At 39.0% G+C, this 21,206-nt stretch overlaps 1 protein-coding gene across 1 annotated transcript; it reads right to left on the bottom strand.

The window, feature by feature from the left end:
* Nucleotides 1–1,364: 1,364 nt before the first annotated feature.
* Nucleotides 1,365–17,063, bottom strand: LOC133440748 (zinc finger protein 180-like; the record flags this gene model as incomplete). The annotated part of the gene is given in 2 exon segments (XM_061718064.1): nucleotides 1,365–1,381; nucleotides 16,163–17,063. Coding segments are annotated over 2 exon segments (918 nt in total), but the record flags the coding sequence as incomplete, so codon positions are not given.
* Between the last annotated feature and the right edge of the window lie 4,143 nt (nucleotides 17,064–21,206).

Genomic DNA, 21,206 nt, shown 5'->3' with positions numbered 1-21,206 from the left:
GGAAAATACTAATACGGGAGGACAGCGGGAAAGAGGGGTGAAATACGGTAGTTTCCCACCTAAACGGGAGACTTGACAGGTGTGTTCTGTATGTGTTCACTGTATATTCCTGTGTTCTGCCACCAGGAGGCGCTGTGGGCAGCTCGTTACATTACAGCGGTGTAAGGGTAACGTTACACTGCTGTAGTGTAGTTTGCTCGTCTGAGGGACAAACTGTCAGCGTTAGATAAAGGGATACGTTTGTCTTCTAGTTAACATTTGATTAGTTTCTGCTCGTGTTGTGAGCATCAGTAAACTGAGAATAACAGCTGGATCATCTGTCCTCTCCACTCTTCTCTCTCCTCCCACTCTGCTCAAAACGCCTTCCTGTGGGATCCGGGTCTATATTTCTTTCCAGTTTCCCGTTCCGGACCGATCCAGCTTACTTTCACCCTTGGTCTTACCCATAATTCTGTGCATTTTTTTAGGCTCCGGGCACTCGCTGTCGGTGTTGCTCACCTACATCTCAGGACCAACCCAGTTCCCAGAGTTCTCTGGGGTCCTGATGCTGGACGACATCCAGGTGGGGTACTATGACTCAGAGACCAACAGAGTGATGAAGGTTGGTGCTGGAGGTGAGAAAGGGGAGGAGCTTGACGTGGGACACTTCGCCTTGAATGGGCTGTGGAACAATATGAAGGGGATGAGGATCAGGTTGGACATAGCCAGAAAACAGCTGAACCTGACCTCTCCAGGCATCTACATTCAACAGAGGATGGTGGTTTGTGGGGACCAGGAAGACGATCAGCATCATTTCCTCATGGTCAGGGATGGTGTGAATGGTCATGATGCCGAAAGCGTAGTGTGTAACACGACCCACTTCCTGTACGGCGGTGGTGATGGTTGGGAGTTCCAGTTGGACACCATGGAGCAGATTTACTTTCAGATGTGCTTCTCAAACATCTACCTGCCCTTCTGTGCCCGGACTCCGCGACACCTGCTGGAGATCAACAAGCACCTGGTGATGCGTCATGTTCGACCTCGACTACGCCTCCTATCACAGCCGGGGGGGGAGCGGGGCCCAGATCACCTGTCTGGCCACAGACTTCTACCCTCGCCACATCGACCTGACGCTGCTGAGGGACGGTGAACCCGTGGACGAGGAGGAAATGACCGTTGGCTCGGTGCTGCCCAACGGCAACGGTCTCTTCCAGCTGAGGAAGACGCTGGTGGTGGATGAAGAGGAGCTGCAGAGGAAGCACAAGTACACCTGTGCAGCGTCTCACCTGAGTCTGGACAACCGGCTGGACGTGAGCTGGAGGGCGGAGTCTTTCCGCTCATCCAGAGTCCACGTCATATCTGCTCCATCGTCCTGATGGTTGTCGTCATCCTGCTGCTGGTGCTGATGATGAAGATGAGGAAGAGGTCAGGGTCAGAGGGCATCTCCATGGAAACACAGGAGAGTCCCGGAACAGACACCTGAATCTTGATGACACTGTTCCTGAAGTTTGCTGGTTCGTCCAGATGCAGTTTTGTGATCTTCAGTCCTGCTTCCAAGTTCTCTCTGCTCAGTTTAAATTCCAGTAAATGTTGAACTGACGACAAGTTTGATTTTCAAGTATCAGTACTGCATATTTACAGTAGTACTCGTGTTCTACATCGTAGCCCAGTCATCATATCAGGTGGGAGTGTGGGGTTCAGTGTCCTGCTCAAAGACTCCTCAGACTGGGGTCAGTCCATGACCTTCAGGATGGAGGACGACCTGCTCCACCCAACCACACGTCCAGACGGCTGCAGCGTAGTTAAGATCATTATTATCTGAAGCTGTTCAACGACACCTTCAGAAGATGCACGGTCCTTCCTTGAGCCAGCAATAGTGCATAAATGTTATTTATATACAACTTATGTTGGTTTTTTTTAACAATAAAGTTGCCATTTGTGAAAATTCAGTGTTGTGATTTCTTTACAGTTAACGTGATTCATTTGTCTTGTAACATAATAAAATGAAATGATGAGGAATCGGAGTAAATAACTGTGGTGTACCTGTTTAGAATTCAATTAAATCTTCCTGTGTGAAGACGAGGTGACTAAAGGCTGATTTATGGTTCTGCGTTACACCAATGCAGAGCCTACGGCGTAGGGTACGCGTCGATGTAACGCAGAACCGTAATTCAGGCTTTAAGATCCGTTTACACCGTGTCATAACTGCATGCCAGCGTCCGACTATCGTGTCGAGCTGCGTGACATCGGACGCTCTCTGTCCACACTGAAACCGTTAAACTCGCGGCCAGTTAGGACAGTCCAATACAAAACAAATAAAGCAATGGAATTTATTTTGTCACTCAAGTTCGATCGCATCGCATGGGACACGCTTTGTGTACGCAGCCGGCTCTTCTGCCCGGAGCGAGGCTTTGTTCCCTCCCCTGCTACACGTCATTCAAGCAGCCAATCAGCGCAGAGCCTCATTATCATAACCCCGCCCCCTCATAATCCCTCATGGAGAAGGTTAGAAGCGGTAAAACTAGAGACATGACCCAGAGGCTGAATTTCTGATTTATGTAGAAAAAACTATCTTTAGATTGTTTTTAAGACATTCAAGGCCTGTTTGAAATATACATTAAATGCCATAATAGGTCTCCTTTAACGCACATCCTAAGTCACTTTTGCATAGACTCATATCTGGCACTTTAAAAACCTCATATTGTTCATTTTTGCTTATACATTTTCTCTTATATATTTGCTTTTATATTTTATATTTGTATTGTATTGCACCAATCACAACAAAAAAATCCTTTTGTGTGTTTAACAAATTTGGCAATAAACCTTTTTCTGATTCTGATTCTGTTGAACTTTTATAACTCACCACCAGGGGGCACTGTTGCTCTTTCTATGGAGAGTGTAATATTCCAGAATTAACAATAAAATAATTCATCCATCTAAAATGAAAGCTTAATTACATTTTTTTTTTAATTATTTCTGACCATTTATGAGTTGAGGTAAAAATACATTTACTTCTAAACGGATGTCTGATATAAAAGGGTTAAATCCAAAGTCTGTCCTCTTCCTGGAATCTGATCCCGATGATCCTCCCTCTTCTTCCTGCTCTCCAACCTGCAGATCTGCAGCTTCAACACGGATCTCAACATCAGCTTTAAAATAAATCATGTGTCAGACGAGTTGTAAATCTAGTACAACTTGATTTTATACATGTGATTCAATAATATTGTTAAAATCTCATTATGTAAATAATATGAAAAACATACACAGATATGTTGTAACTTTAGCTTATATAGTTACAATAACACAGCATGGATCATTTGAATTACATTGTTTTGACTTAGTTTGTCCGATGAATTACACGATAATCTGATGTACGATTTTAAAACGCATAAAGCCTTTTACAGTTTTCAGCGAATTATGTATAATATCGCAATTTACCGCAAAATTTGGACACCGCAATATCGTATTGTATCGTGATTCAAGTATTGTGATGTGTTTCCCACATCACACTCATTTCCAAACCAAATGTTCTTGTTTTCTAAAGCAATAAAAACATTTTAAAAGGGAAATAAAAGCAATCGTATCTGACTGCACTGACTTCTGAAATCTTCAAGGTTTTTTGTTTAATGCTGCAGATATCAAAGTTTATAAAATGTTGACAGATGGTTGGCTGTTCTGTTTCTGACGTGTTGATGGTTGCGTTTCTTCTTTTGTCCTCGTTTCTCTGAAGATTCTTCATGTTTTTCAGAGGAACGTTGTAAAAACTGAACATGTAAATATATCAAACTTGGAATAACCTCAGAACGGAGTAGATGGAGAGAGTTTAACAACATGGAGCTGCAGATTAACTTTACAAAAGAGAATGTGAGTGAAGAAGAAACAGACGGTAAAAAAAGGACGTGTGAGAGAGGCTTTGTAGATGAATTAAATAAACTGTCACGTTTAAAGAAACTTCAGCACATCCTAACAGCTCTTTATTTGCACCGTGGAGACGACAAGTTACCAACAGCAACAAATAATACGATTTTAAGAAGGAACAGGAATTCAAACAAACTCAATGCAGAACTTTAAAAACAAAAGTACACAACCACATCGTTCCCTCTGCGTCAAGTTGACGGAGAAGCATAAATCCGGGTTGAACCTGCAACCCTTGTGAGGAGGGGATTAGGCTCATCAGCCACAGGAGGTGGTGGTTGGACTTCTGCGGGTTCTTCTTCTGTGCGTCAGACAGGAGTGGACAGCTGCCCCCGGAGGACGACAACATGAGCTTCATTTATCACGAGTCACTAGACTTCTCCTCCGGGTGAAGTTTCATGTGACTCAGCAAATCAATTCTGCGGCTAAAACCTTTGTTGCACGTCTTGCACTAATATAGCTTCTCGCCCGTGTGCGTGGTTATGTGGCTTTTAAGACGTGATGATTTAGTAAAGGTTTTTCCACAGGTGTTGCACTGGTACGGCCTTTCGCCGGTGTGGATCCTCGAGTGAATCACCAGGTTGGAATTTTGCGTGTAACTTTTTCCACATGTTTTGCAGATGTAGGGCTTCTCGCCTGTGTGCGTGTATATGTGACTTTTAAGATGTGATGAGTGTCCAAATGATTTTCCGCAGGTGTTGCACAGGTATGGTCTTTCGCCACTGTGGGTCCTCGAGTGAATCACCAGGTGGGAACGTTCTCTGTAACTTTTTCCACATGTTTTGCAGATGTAGGGCTTCTCGCCCGTGTGTGTGGATATGTGCCGTTTAAGATATGATAAATAAGTAAAGGTTTTGCCGCAGGTGTTGCACAGGTACGACCTTTCGCCAGTGTGGATCTTCACATGATCCATGAAATTACAACTTTTACTGAACTCTTTCCTGCAAGTGCTGCAAGAAAATACCTTCTTCCCCGTGTGGGTCCTGGTCAGCTTTGATTTACAGTTGCTGTCTGACGGGACAGCAGCATCTTCGTGGTCACCGTGTCGTCTCATTGGCTCCGGATCTGCAGTTTTACTGGAGTCTGAGCGTAAACTTTCAGTCCCTTCCTCATCTTTGTTTTGAGCTTCAGGAGAAGTGTGCAACAGCAGCTGGACACAGTTTGGTCCTGGTTCACCATTTTCAACTTTCACATCAGCGACATTGACCAATGAGACATCCACCTCTACGTCCTCGTGCTTCATCTCCTGACCGCTGGAGTCTTCCTCCAGTTCTGTAGTCTGTGGATGCCCTGGTTCCTCCTGGTCCGGGCTGCAGCTCCTCTCCAGGTTATCCAGGTGCTGGTCACTGAAAACCCCGTCCTCCTCCACCTTACAAACATTTTCTTGTGGGAGTTCTGGAATTACAAAAAGGGACAAAGAGATAGGATTTTAACAAGTCAAAAGTGTTTCCCAGTGTTGATTGTTTGGTTGTATTTGTGAGGTTTAAACTTTGTCCTGAACCTTCGGTCTTCCCCTTCATCTATGTAGTATTTTTGAAAACAAGTGCATTACTCTGTGTGACCATTAGGCGGCACTGTGACTGTACTCTTGTGTTACTGCGTTGGTATCGATGCATTTGAAGAATAAAGTTGTTGTTCTAGAAATGGCTTCTTCCTCGTCATAAATAATGATCTAACTACAAGTCCTGCATATGAACACCTATATGAGCATCCTCCAACGATCGTGTTTTTTGCCAGAGTCATCTCACATCTTACACGGAGCCACTGTGACCTGCATCTTTTCTACCAAATAAACGATTAAGTCTAAAGCATGAAATTTGAACGGTAAAGTTACATCTTATTAACAGTTCAATGCCTCCCAGTTTATAAAAAATGACTCTGGGGATATGATACCAAAAGCTCTTATTGTGTAGAAAAGATTTCAACCAGTTCCTTTTTTAGGTTTCCATTAATAAAATCTAAATATATAGCTTGCAGGCCTCCATCTTTGAATTCTTTGGTAAGTTCAGTTTTCCTAATGTGATTAATTTTCTTTCTCCAGATATAATCAAAGTTAACCTGATTAATCTTTTTGATTACGTTATTGGGAATAGACAACGAGTTTGCTGGATAAATACATCTGGAGACACTTTCCATTTTGGTTAAGAAGATACGACCTAATAAACTGATGTCTCTTAATAACCAGGAGTTAAGTTTGGTTTGGCATTCATTAATTACCCTCCAGACATTTTTATTTTCACGTTCTGCTGAATCTTTAGAGATGGAAATGCCAAGATATTTGACAACAGATTTTATAGGGATGTTGTATGCCTCTGATAAGTGACTATGGTGGATTGGCATTAACTCACATTTGTTCAAATTTAATTCCAGCCCTGAGGTTTTGGAGAAAATAGCAATATTATGCAATATTTTTGGGACTTCAGATAATTGTTTCGTGAAGATATTAGTGTCATCTGCTAACTGGATAATGATTACATGTATTCCAAGTACCTCTAAAGGTGCAATATTGGAATTTTTGATCAGGATAAAGAGCATTTCTGTAGCTATTATGAAGAAAAATGGAGAAATAGGACAGCCTTGTTTTACTCCTCGTTTAATTGTAAACCGAGGTGATGCGTCTTTTGGTAAAGATATACAGCTATTTGAATTTTGATGAAGGGATTCAAAGATATTTATGAATTTATCACCAAATCCAATTAATTTTAAACACTGAAAAATGAATGGGTGCTCAATCGAATCAAACGCTTTATAAAAGTCAAGAAATAAAATAAAATCATCATCTTCTATTAGATTATTATAGTTTAGAACAGGGGTATTCAACTAGATTCGGCCGGGGGCCACATCTGCAAAAGGACTGTATGGAGAGGGCCGCACAATTTGAAAATTTGGGGTTTTCAAAATGTATTTTGCACTCAAAGACGAAGACTTATGTATATATAATACATTTGTATACATTTGAATATATCTAGTTTACATATGAATTATGTATTAATTGTCTCCAGATTTAGTCATTGTGAATGTTAAATATAATATTCAGATAAAGAAATATTATTTTAAATGCAAGTTCATTTTGAAACCATGCAATGTGCAAACTTAATGAAGTTGATATTGACCTACTTTTAATAAAACACGCCATAATGACAAAGCACCACTTTCCACCAAGATTTCCTTATTTGAATATTAGATTAAGCATTGAGCACAAGCATTTCAGTCCATAGTAGCCAGTTTGATGTTATAAATAAGCAACCAAAATATTAACCATAAGCTCCTTTATTAATGACACATCTGTGCATTATATCAGCAAAACAAAACAATCACATGAAATTATAGGAGGCTTAGAAGTTCCATCTGAAATGCAAAGTCCTCACTTATTCAAATGAAAAAAACATCAGGCCAATCCTAGAAGCCTATCAACAAGTCCTCTGTACAACGGAGGTTAATAATAATGTGACAAACATTAACACTGTGCAACACTGGCAAAAAATCTGAAGTAAAAAACATCTCCAACAGAGATTAACATGTACAAACTCTATGCATCGTTAACCAACTAAAAAAAGGCTACCAAGCTTCTTAAACTTAAATGCGATATGCATTCTCTGCACACATTACAAATAAAAATCGCACCTTGTGTGAACGCATTCCTGGCATGTCTGTCTGCCTGTGTGTCTGCCTGATTCTCAAGGCGGCTCGTCAGCCAGCGGTGTGCAGCGGGCCAACAAAATTACGCAGCGCAGTTGGCACTCTCTCAAAAACAATTTAAATAAAAAGAAAACAGCTCGAGCTCGGAACTGAAGTACAGTAGTGCAAACTTATGTGTGCCATATTGTCCAATGTCCATCACTCATTTACAAAAAAAAAAAAATTAAAATAGATTTACCTTACCTAACTGTTCGGTTTTTTCCCCACTTATTCCACCGAACACCGAAAGTGTTTTTTTTTTACTATTTTCGGCCAAACATTCGATGCATCACTATTATTTAAAAAAAAAAAAAAAAACATTTTTTTTTTTCAACAAACAACTCCTTTTTGAAATATGACCAGGGGCCACATAAAAGCTCCTGGCGGGCCGCATGTGGCCCGCGGGCCGCCATTTTAATATCCCTGGTCTAGAAGATCGAGGATTAAGCGAATATTGTTGTGAATGGATCTACCCCTCATAAAGCCAGATTGGGAGTCACTTGTGATTTTGTGCAAATGCTTTTTTAATCTGTTATCATAAATGAGGGTTACAATTTTTTAATCATTGTTCAATAAGGTGATCGGTCTAAGATTTTCTAACACTTTTGGGTTTTGAGTTATTATTCCTTGTTTCGTACTAGAGGGAAATGTGATATTGTTAGTTGCTTCTTTTAACATAAGAGAGAATGGTTCCTTTAATAAATCACAGAAATGTTTATAAAAAGTTGCAGTAAGACCATCACTCCCTGGGGATTTGTCCAAAGACAAACTGTTAACTGGTCAAGTTCAACAGAAGAAATATCAGCATCACATAAATCTGCAAACTCTTTTTCTATAGTTGGAATAAGATCTTTGATATAGTTAAAAAAGTTGTCAGCATCATCTCTAGAGAAAGATGAGGAATAAAACTTACTGTAGAAGGAAACTATTTCTCTGGCAATCACAGCTGGATCTGTGACAGTTTGATCTTTAATCACCAGTGATTTGATTGAATTTCTTTCCCGTCTTCTTTTTTCTAATCGAAAAAAGTATGATGTGCTTTTTTCTCCTTCCTCTATCCATTTTGCTCTTGATCTTATATAAGAACCTTCAGCTCTCCTGAGATAGATTTCATCAAGCTTAATTTGCTAAATTTGTCATTTTTGTTTATCCTCATCAGTCTGTGAAGTTTTATTGCAGTAGGAGTTTACTTCTTTAATAATTTCTGATAATTTGTTACTTCTGTTACGTGATTTTCCAAAACTAATAGCAAATTCTCAAATTTTAAATTTTAAGAATTCCCATTTAGCAACATAAGATATTATTGATTCATCACACTTTACATCTGAGATTAAGATTTCGATTCCATCATGAAAGGCCAGGCATTTAAATAAACTTAAAGTTAAATTTCCAGTACCTTTTGTTCCTACGATGGATTAAATACATATCAAACCTGCAATTTTATTTTCAAAATATTGTTCCTTCCAGTTTCATTTTCTTTGCCATGTAAAGATTGTTTTCAGTTCAACAGTGATATGAACCATTTTAATACAAGACAGGCTAATCATTTAAATCTCCTGAAGTTCCGTACTGGTTTGTGTCAGTTCTCCATCAGATACAGTTATGGAACACCTACAACAATCTCGTCTACCTCTACTTCATTCAATCATTTTAAACATAAACTCAGGACACATTTAATTGATCAAATTACCTAATGATATTTCTAGATTTGTTATTTTTTTCTTTAATCATGTAGATACCATGTATTCTATTCATGCTGCTGTTTATTTGCTTTGTCTTTGTTTTTAGACTGCAATCATGTATTCTGCATGTTTTAAATCTTTGTACAATTCTTTGCTGTATTTTACAGGTAGAGGCCTCGTATAAGCCCCTTGGGCTTTTTGCCTCAGCCTAGCACATTACCAATCTCTCTTTTACATTTGTATGTTACTTGTTCTGTTTTTTATACTGTGCTGAATCTAAAAAAAAAAAAAAAAAAAATCTACATGGAGCCACTGTGATCTGCATCTTTTCTACTAAATAAACGATTAAGTCTAAAGAAATGTCTGGATCTGGTTAAATACAAAACAGTGCAAATAATGTTCAAAGCAAGGAATAATCTACTACCAAAAAATATCAGAGGAATGTTCACTGAGAGAGAAAGGGGCTATAATCTAAGGGGAGAAACTAAATTTTAGAAAACATAAAGTAGGAACAACAATGTGCAGCATGTGCATATGGAACTGTGGAGACTCTGTGGAACAGTTTGGAGCTGGAAATGAAAAAGTACTGACATAAATCTGTTTAAAAAGATACAAAAAAATATTTATAAACAGGTATATGGAAGAGGAAATGGGGTAACGAGTGTGAGAAACAAATAAAATAGGGAAAAATGGTATATTATACTTGCTTAAGATATGTTTAGATATTTATGTGGATATTTATGTAGTATATATTATATGTTGAGAGGGATAGTTATAATTATGTAATATATGTTATATATTTACTAGGTATGTAGCATATATATATATTTATAGGGATATTTATGTAGTTATATAGTGTATATTTATATAGATTTATAAAATATTTGTATTTTCTATATATTGATATAATATTCATGTAATATTTATATTTTCTATATACTTATATGGATAATTACGTGGTAATAGGCATGTTTTACATAGTATTTATATAGACTATATTTATATGGATATTGTGTAGATATAATAATAGCAATAATGTAAATTCATAGAGTTATAAAGGGGTAGGAACTAGGAAAAAGTGTAGACTTCTTCCTACTCCTTTTTTCCAACATATGTGAATATGAAGATGTTAATGTTTATTTTTTATTTACATGTTCGAAATAAACATTCATTCATTCATTCATTCATAAAGTGTGAAATCTCAGTCTGGTCCAGAGTGTGAATGGAGCATGAAAGGCAGCACCAAGTAAACAGAACAACAAGTTAGTTCGGGATGTTTCCGAATCCCACATCAGCAGCTGCTTGAGCTGGGGAGTTTCCCATTGAGTTGGTTTGCTTCATCACCACGGCTTTTAACTGGAAACAAAGGGATCTTGTAGGAGTCATACTCATGTGTTCATTCATTCAACTTTCCAGGGTTACGTACCGACTCTGTGGAGTCTGATTTCAGGTTTCCAGGCGAGGTCCAACAGTCTGCGCTGACGGTCGAGCTCTTCTTCATACTCCAAGATGCTTTTTTCAAACACTGACAATATTTCTACAGCAGCTGCTGTTAGTCGCTGACCGATAAACTCTCTCAGATGATTCACCTTAGACATTGTTGAAGAGGAAAAAGAAAGGAAACAACAGAACCGTCCTCTCCTTCTTCTTCTCTAGGTTTAATGGCGGATCACAACCAACGTTATTAGGTTCTACCGCCACCTGCTGTACCGGAGTGTGTAACATCAGGATCATTATTACACCAGGTTACAGTCTAACTTAAAGGGGGGAAAAAGGAAATACCTAAATAAAATAAGATAACCACATTTAAATCTTATTATCTATCCCTGCATCTTTAAGAAAGACAAGGATTTCCTTATAACAATCCCTCATCACCTCACTCCTCCCTAATAACCTACTAAACTCCATTCCTGTCCCAGCTCGTACATCCTGTCTCTTAAAGCGTTCCTTTCTACCTCATACTTGCCACATTTAAGAATCACATGCTCTACATTCTCTGTGACATCACACTCATCACATTTATCAGACACGGACTTTGACATTAAATACAGAGTTGATTTTAAACTAGTATGACCTAATCTTAATCTAGAAATGAGGACTTCCTCTCTCCTACACTTTCCTTTGAAAAAACCTTCACGTTAATTGACTTGTGTATGTTATAAAAATGTCTCCCTTTTACACCGTTGTCCCACACCTTCTGCCATGAATCCCTCACTGCCTTTCTAATTCATGATTTTGCTTCACCTTTACCAAAAGGAATTTCCATAATTACCTCACTACTCAATTTCAATGCTCTTTTAGCAATATTGTCTGCTTTCTCATTGCCATCAACACCCATGTGGGCAGGAACCCAACAAACCTGCACAGTAATTCCAGTTCTGCATAACCTCCACAATACCATTAATATTTCCAACACTAGATCTTCTCTTGTTGTTTTATTTGAAGTCAAACTCTGAAGGGCTGCAGTGGAGTCTGAACAAATGACATAGTTCCTTCTCGCAGTTACAGTCAGTATTTCATTTACCAACGAAAGTAATTAGAACAAAATGCATACAACATTCTTTTCATCACTGGTTTACTACGACTTCTGTCATTTAGCAGACGCTTTTTTCCAGTGATTTACATCTGAGAAAACAACACAAGCAAGAAGGTTTAGAAAGAGTTTTATTTTTTCCGACACAATGAGAGCTGACGCAATTTATATGATAAGCTTCTGATTGTTAATATTAATATATAAAATAAAAATATTTTTTAATTCATGTGTTCTTTATTATTTGTCATAAAAAAATTATGTTGTTAAGAAACTTTTATTGCAATGATCTTCAAAATAATACACATGGTAAGTCTTTGAGACATCAAAACATTTAAGTATCAAACTGATCAAACAATTAACATGATTTTGGTGTGAAATATATAGATATACAAGACACATTTAAAGCTGCAGTTTCCAACATTTAACCACTAGAGGGAATAAAGATCCCAAACTAACCCCCAAACTCAGAATGACGGTTCATTCATGCATGAATCACCCACAGGTTTTCTGCAGGGGTTTGAAGCCTCTTTTTCCTCGTATTGTGGCAGGTTGGAATTATATAAAGCAAGAAGTTTAATGCGTAATTAGGGGCGTGGCCTTTTGATTGGCATTAATTTGTCCAACCTGTAAATAAATACTTTTTATAAGATCTTAGAAAATGTTGGGAGTAAAGAATCAGGCCTGTAATTAGTGAATTGGTGTCTGTCTCCAGTTCTGTACAGTGGGAGGACTTTTGCAGTTTTCATTTGTTTTTGGAAATGTCCCAGTTCTGAGTGACTGATTACAGCTGTATGTCAGTTAACAATCCATCAATAACCTTTTTGACTATTGTCATATCACCACAGTCAGTTGACACCTTGTTTTTACATTTACTTACAATATCTATGATTTCTCTCTCCTCCACAACTGTGAGAAACATTGAATCTGGATTTCTACTTATTAATGTTTCCTTCCATTCATCAGCTGATCCAGGATCACACATTTTTCTGCCAGCTTTGGTCCAACACTCACAAAATACCTGTTAAAATTATTAACCACCTCATTCATGTCATTAATGACTTCATCTTTATTGGTTAAATATTGTGGATAATTAGTCTGTCTTGAACTTTAATGTTATTTTTAGTCCTTATTCATGAAGGAATTCATGTCTCTCTCCATGAAGGCAAGTGGTCTCAGCTCTGAAACAGCAAAGTCCTCCCTCCATTATCATATTATTTTTATTATTGTTGTAATTATTATTACAAAAGTGCATCTGCACTCGTTGAGTTTGCACTTTGAAAGAGATGGAAAATGGACTGGTACCAAAAGCCAGGCTTGTTGCACAAGGTTTTGAGGAAGTGCAAGTTTCTGCTACAGAAGGAATCTCCAACCTGTGCTTCAGTCTCTGAGGCTCCTTGTGGCAGGAAGTTATCAAAAACAATGGACACTGCATTTGATGGACATAAAATCTGCCTTCTTTCATGGTCTAGAAATGTGGAGAGACATTTTTTATTATTATCATTAAGATAGATTGTTGAGTTTATGTTGAGCTTTTATAACTCACCACCAGGGGGCACTGCTGCTCTTTCTACATATGGAGAGTGTAATATTCCAGATTTATTAACAATAAATCTAAAATGAAAACTTAATTACATTTTTCATGATAATTTCTGACTAAATATGAGTTGAGGTAAAAAGACATTTACTCCTAAACGGATGTCTGATATAAAAGGGTTAAATCCAAAGTCTGTCCTCTTCCTGGAATCTGATCCCGATGATCCTCCCTCTTCTTCCTGCTCTCCAACCTGCAGATCTGCAGCTTCAACACGGATCTCAACATCAGCTTTATAATAAATCATGTGTCAGACGAGTTGTAAATCTAGTACAACTTGATTTTATACATGTGATTCAATAATATTGTTAATTTCATATTATTTAAATAATATGAAAAACGTACACAGATATGTTGTAACTTTAGATTGTAACATATCATCATACATAATATATCATAATAACACAGCATGGATCATTTGAATTACATTGTTTTGACTTAGTTTGTCCCATGAATTACACGATAATCTGATGTACGCGCAGCTCCGATTTAAAATGCTTAAACCCTTTTACAGTTTTCAGCGAACTATAATATCACAATATATCTTATAATTTGGATACCGCAATATCGTATTGTATCGTGACTCAAGTATCGGGATGTGTATCCCACATAACACTCATTTCCTCATTCAACTTTAAACCAAATGTTCTTGTTTTCTAAATCAATAAAAACATTTTAAAAGGGAAATAAAAGCAAACCGTATCTGACTGCACTGACTTCTGAAATCTTCAAGGTTTTTTGTTTAATACTGCAGACATTAAAATGTATAAAATGGTGACAAATGGTTGGCTGTTCTGTTTCTGACGTGTTGATGGTTGCGTTTCTTCTTTTGTCCTCGTTTCTCTGAAGATTCTTCATGTTTTTCAGAGGAACGTTGTAAAAACTCAACACGTAAAAATATCAAACTTGGACTAACCTCTGAACGGAGTAGATGGAGAAAGTTTAACAACATGCTCCATGTTGTTAAACTCTCTCCATCTACTCCGCTCAGAGGTTAGTGCAGATTAACTTTACCAAGAGAATGTGAATCAAATCAAATCAAATCAAACTTTATTTATATAGCACTTTTCCTACAAATAATGAAACACAAAGTGCTTAACAGAAAAAAAAAACAAGAAAAAACAAATAAACATAAAACTTATTAATGCCCCCCCCCCCCCTCCCCGCAGACAAAAGCACACTACAATTCACCTAAATTCCTAAATTACACACACAGACACGCACGCAGACACATGGTGTAGACATGGCTAGGCACAGAGGATCCAGGTGACGAAACGGTAACAGGGAGCCGTCCACGCCAGGAGGTCTCATAGCCCGCAGCTACAAGGGGGGGGGCCCACAGAGACCATCCCGGCCCGGACGGAAAGAGGAGTCCACACCACAGCGGTGAAGCCGTGGTGCAGAGCTCCACCACCATCCAGGCCAGGACGACCCCCAGGACGACCCCCTGCAGGCCAGAGTCACTCCCAGCATGGAGGCTCCCCATGAGGAAACACTGGAGCTAAAAGCTACAAGAAAGCAGGATAAAATACACTAAAGGAGTTTATAAAAAACATAAAACATACAAACATAAAATCCTAAAAGTATGTCTAGAAAGTAAGACATTAAAAACTAAAATAATAAAACAGTAAAATGTATAAAATAGACCATAAATAACAACTAAAATATTTAGATAAAACATTGAGATTAAACAAAAATAAAATACGATAAGAAAGGATAAACTAAATATAAAACAGAGCAGTAAGATTCAATAAAAATAAGGGTGAGCATAAGAAATGTAAAAGAGTTAAATGAGTCAGTTAAAAGCCTGATTAAAGAGATGGGTCTTGAGCCTCTTTTTAAAAACATCAACAGTCTCTGCGGCCCTGAGGTTCTCCGGGAGGCTGTTCCACAATCGGGGACCATAAAAACTGAATGCCGCCTCCCCGTGTGTCCTGGTTCTAACTTTTGGTATGGTTAAAAGGCCAGCACCGGAGGACCTCAGGGTCCGCGAGGGTCGATAGGGTAAAAGTAGTGCAGACAAATAAGAAGGCCCAAGACCATTAAGACACTTAAAAACTAGTAAAAGAACCTTAAAATCGATCCTGAAGCGCACGGGGAGCCAATGCAGCGATTTTAAAACAGGTGTAATGTGCTCCCGCCCTCTGGTCCTCGTCAGCACGCGTGCGGCTGAATTCTGTAATAATTGTAGGTTGTACATGTTCTTTTTAGGAAGACCAGAGAGCAGGGCGTTACAATAATCTAAACGACATGAGATAAAAGCATGCATTAGCACCTCCGTACTGGCCTGAGAGAGAAACGGGCGGACTCTGGCTATGTTCTTAAGATGGTAAAAACCGATCTTTGTTATGTTTTTAATATGTGGAATAAAAGTGAGCTCAGAGTCAAAAATCACGCCCAGATTTTTAACTGATTTTGAGGGTTTAAAATCCTGTAACTTTGGTAAAAGTTTCTCTCTCTGGCCTTCGGAACCGATGAGTAAAATCTCTGTTTTGCCCTGGTTGAGCTGTAGGAAGTTTGCTGCCATCCATGACTTGATGTCTAAAATACAAAAATGAATGAAGAATAAACAGATGGGAAAAAGGATGTGTGAGAGAGGCAATGTAGATGAACGAAATAAACATTTAAAGAAACTTCAGCAAATACTAACAGCTCTTTATTTGCACCGTAGAGATGGCAAGTTACCAACAGCAACAAAAAATACGATTTTAAGAAGGAACAGGGATTCAAACAACATCAATGCAGAACTCATGTGACTCAGCAAATCAATTCTGCGGCTAAAACCTTTGTTGCACGTCTTGCACAATTATCGCTTATCGCCCGTGTGCGTGGTTATGTGCCGTTTAAGAGTACACGATTTAGTAAAGGTTTTTCCGCAGGTTTTGCACAGGTACGGCTTTTCGCCAGTGTGGGTCCTCGAGTGAACCACCAGGTGGGAACATCGCCTGAAACTCTTTCCACATGTTTCGCAGATGTAGGGCCTCTCGCCCGTGTGCGTGGTTATGTGGCGTTTAAGAACTGATGATTTAGTAAAGGTTTTGCCGCAGGTGTTGCACAGGTACGGCCTTTCGCCAGTGTGGATCCTCGAGTGAACCAGCAGTTGGGAACGTAGCCTGTAACTTTTTCCACATGTTTTGCAGATGTAGGGCTTCTCGCCCGTGTGCGTGGTTATGTGGCATTTAAGAGCTGATGATTTAGTAAAGGTTTTGCCGCAGGTGTTGCACAGGTACGGCCTTTCGCCGGTGTGGGTCCTAGAGTGAATCACCAGGCTGGAACGTTCTGTGTAACTTTTTCCACATGTTTTGCAAAAGTAGGGCTTCTCGCCCGTGTGGATCCTTGAGTGAATCACCAGTTTGGAACGTTCTCTGTAACTTTTTCCACATGTTTTGCAGATGTAGGGCTTCTCGCCCGTGTGCGTGGTTATGTGCCGGTTAAGAGCTGATGATTTAATAAAGGTTTTTCCACAGGTGTTGCACAGGTACGGCTTTTCGCAGGTGTGGATCCTCGAGTGAGCCACCAGTTTGGAACGTTCTCTGTAACTTTTTCCACATGTTTCGCAGCTGTAGGGCTTCTCATCCGTGTGCGTGATTATGTGGCGTTTAAGATCTGATGATTTAGTAAACGATTTTCCGCAGGTGTTGCACAGGTACGGTTTTTCGCCAGTGTGGATATTCATGTGATCCATTAAATTACAACTTTTACTGAACTCTTTCCTGCAAGTGCTGCAAGAAAACACCTTCTTCCCTGTGTGGGTCCTGGTCAGCTTTGATTTACAGTTGCTGTCTGACGGGACAGCAGCATCTTCGTGGTCACCGTGTCGTCTCATTGGCTCCGGATCTGCAGTTTTACTGGAGTCTGAGCGTAAACTTTCAGTTCCTTCCTCATCTTTGTTTTGAGCTTCAGGAGAAATGTGCAACAGTAGCTGGCCACAGTTTGGTCCTGGCTCACCATTTTCAACTTTCACATCAGCGACATTGACCAATGAGACATCCACCTCTACGTCCTCGTGCTTAATCTCCTGACCGCTGGAGTCTTCCTCCAGTTCTGTAGTCTGTGGATGCCCTGGTTCCTCCTGGTCCGGGCTGCAGCTCCTCTCCAGGTTATCCAGGTGCTGGTCACTGAAAACCCCGTCCTCCTCCACCTTACAAACATTTTCTTGTGGGAGGAAGAGAGGAGAGAATGGTTCCTTTAATAAATCCCAGAAATGTTTATAAAAAGTTGCAGTAAGACCATCACTCCCTGGGGATTTATCCAAAGACAAACTGTTAACTGGTCAAGTTCAACAGAAGAAATATCTGCATCACATAAATCTGCAAACTGTTTTTCTATAGTTGGAATAAGATCTTTGATATAGTTAAAAAAGTTGGCAGCATCATCTCTAGAGAAAGATGAGGAATAAAACTTACTGTAGAAGGAAACTATTTCTCTGGCAATCACAGCTGGATCTGTGACAGTTTGATCTTTAATCACCAGTGATTTGATTGAATTTCTTTCCCGTCTTCTTTTTTCTAATCGACAAAAGTGTGGTGTGCTTTTTTCTCCTTCCTCTATCCATTTTGCTCTTGATCTTATATAAGCACCTTCGGCTCTCCTGAGATAGATTTCATCAAGCTTAATTTGCTAAATTTGTAATTTTTGTTTATCCTCATCAGTCTGTAAAATTTTATTGCAATATGAGTTTATTTCTTTAATAATTTCTGATAATTTGTTACTTCTGTTACGTGATCTTCCAAAACTAATAGCAAATTCTCAAACTTTAAATTTTAAGAATTCCCATTTAGCAACATAAGATATTATTGATTCATCACACTTTACATCTGAGATTAAGATTTCCATTCCATCATGAAAGGCCTGGCATTTCAATAAACTTATAGTTACATTTCCAGTAACCTTTGTTCCTACGATGGATTAAATACATATCAAACCTGAAATTTTATTTTCAAAGTATTGTTCCTGCCACTTTCATTTTCTTTGTCATGTAAAGATTGTTTTCAGTTCAACAGTGATATGCACCATTTTAATACAAGACAGGCTAATCATTTAAATCTCCTGAAGTTCCGTACTGGTTTGTGTCAGTTCTCCATCAGATACAGTTATGGAACACCTACAGCAATCTCGTCTACCTCTACTTCATTCAATCATTTTAAACATAAACTCAGGACACATTTAATTGATCAGATTACCTAATGATATTTCTAGATTTGTTATTTTTCCTTTAATCATGTAGATACCATGTATTCTATTCATGCTGCTGTTTATTTGCTTTGTCTTTGTTTTTAGACTGCAATCATGTATTCTGCATATTTTAAATCTTTGTACAATATTTTGCTGTATTTTACAGGTAGAGGCCTCGTATAAGCCCCTTGGGCTTTTTGCCTCAGCCTAGCACATTACCAATCTCTCTTTTACATTTGTATGTTACTTGTTCTGTTTTTATACTGTGCTGAATGAATCAATCTAAAAAAACGGTGATCTATATCTTTTCTACAGAATAAAGGATTAAGTGTAAAGTGTGAAATCTCAGTCTGGTCCAGAGTCTGAATGGAGCATGAAAGGCAGCACCAAGTAAACAGAACAACAAGTTAGTTCGGGATGTTTCCGAATCCCACATCAGCAGCTGCTTGAGCTGGGGAGTTTCCCATTTAGTTGGTTTGCTTCATCACCACGGCTTTTAACTGGAAACAAAGGGATCTTGTAGGAGTCATACTCATGTGTTCATTCATTCAACTTTCCAGGGTTACGTACCGACTCTGTGGAGTCTGATTTCAGGTTTCCAGGCGAGGTCCAACAGTCTGCGCTGACGGTCGAGCTCTTCTTCATACTCCAAGATGCTTTTTTCAAACACTGACAATATTTCTACAGCAGCTGCTGTTAGTCGCTGACCGATAAACTCTCTCAGATGATTCACCTTAGACATTGTTGAAGAGGAAAAAGAAAGGAAACAACAGAACCGTCCTCCTCAAAGGAATCACTGCTCACGTGTTCCGTTCGCTCCAAACTTTCGCTCTTCCGCCGGGTGTTACAATCTGGAGTTCCGGTAGAAATCACGGTTCTACGTATAGTTCCTTCTCGCAGTTACAGTCAGTATTTCATTTATCAACGAAAGTAATTAGAATAAAATGCAAACAACATTCTTTTCATCACTGGTTTACTACGACTTCTGTCATTTAGCAGACGCTTTTATCCAAAGTGATTTACATCTGAGAAAACAACACAAGCAAGAAGGTTTAGACCAGGGTTCGGCAACCCGCGGCCCTCTAGCGCCGCCTAGTGGCTCCTGGAGCTTTAAAAAAAATGTTTGACCTTTTTTTTTTCCTTTTTTTTCTTCTTTTTTGTATTTTTTTGTCTTTTTTTCCCTTTTCTCTTTTTTTCTTCTCTCTTCTTTTTTCCATTGTTTCTCTTTTTTTCTTTCTTTTTCCTTTCCTTTTTATTCCCGAAATTTTGACTTTTCTCTCGACATTTCGCCTTTTTCTTGAAATTTTGACTTTTTTCTCGATATTTCGACTTTTTTCTCGAAGTGCATAATGAAAAAAAAATCTTCCCCCAGTTCTAACTACACACAGCATGTGTTGCCTTCATTCTAAGGCTGATACAAGACTTTTCATTTTTTGCGGCTCCAGACATATTTGTTTTTTGTGTTTTTGGTCCAATATGGCTCTTTCAACATTTTGGGTGGCCGACCCCTGGTTTAGAGTTTTAGTTTTTCCGACACAAGGAGAGCTGACGCAATTTATATGATAAGCTTCTGATTTTTAATATCAATAAATGAAAGAAAAATGTTTTTTAATTCATGTGTACTTTATTATTTGTCATAAAACATTTATGTTGACAATATAAACTTATATTTAAAACATGAAACATCACGATCTGATTCCTCTGCTGCAGAAATAAAGACAACTTGTGCTGGCGGGATTATCGAGGTGCAAACGAGAGAAATAAAGAGCAAAGTTGCTGTGTTGCATCTTCAGGAGGAGAGACCGGTCTAGATCCCGGTCCATCACCGGAGAAACACTTTCTGGATCCTGCAGCACCTGCAGCCGACTCCATATCAGACTCTGAAAGTTGTCTAAACATTCAATAAAAACTTTATTCATCATTACTGAACCACATCAGTTTGTACTAATCAAACTTTCCGTGACATCTTAGTTTTATTTTAAAAGACAACTTTACAGAACCTTTTTTTCGCTGCAAAATGTATTTGAATGTTTTTCTGTCCAGACACAGTTATGGGATGTTTTAGGATCTGGCTTTAATCTGCAGTAGTCCTCCCATACGGTCGTCATGGCGACAGAGATGTCTGACCTGTAGCAGCTCCAGCTGAAAGATCATGTTGGTCTGAACCAGAGCAGCTGGTCCAGTTCAGGGCAGAGATCCAGAAGATCCTCTTGGTACCTGAACCAGCTGATGGTCCAGTCTTAGTCCTGGACCAGCAGATCCAGACTAAACCAGCTGATGGTCCAGTCTTAGTCCTGGACCAGCAGGTCGGTGTGATCTGATCATCAGCAGGTTCCTCTAACGGAGCCAAAGCTCCATCAGGATTTGCAGGTTCCATCGTTGAGCTCCTGCCTCTAGTTGTTTGTTCAGATCATGTGGTTGATTGTGAGATTGTTGCAGCTCCACTCGTGTGTAACTTATCTGGTGATGTGGGGACTGTCGTGTCCTTCACGTGGTCGTGAAATTATTGTTCACGTCACGTTTCCTCATATTCTGAACTTCACTGCATCACCAGTGAGAGTCACCAACGGACAAAACCTCAGAAAAGTGCGTACACCAGCCTTGGTGTGTGCGTGAAAGACCGCAACTTTCTACGTTCAAATCAATTTTTGTA

This window comes from Cololabis saira, chromosome 3 (assembly GCF_033807715.1).
Source record: "Cololabis saira isolate AMF1-May2022 chromosome 3, fColSai1.1, whole genome shotgun sequence".
Classification (NCBI taxonomy): domain Eukaryota; kingdom Metazoa; phylum Chordata; class Actinopteri; order Beloniformes; family Belonidae; genus Cololabis; species Cololabis saira.
This window is presented reverse-complemented; position numbering and strand designations above follow the sequence as displayed.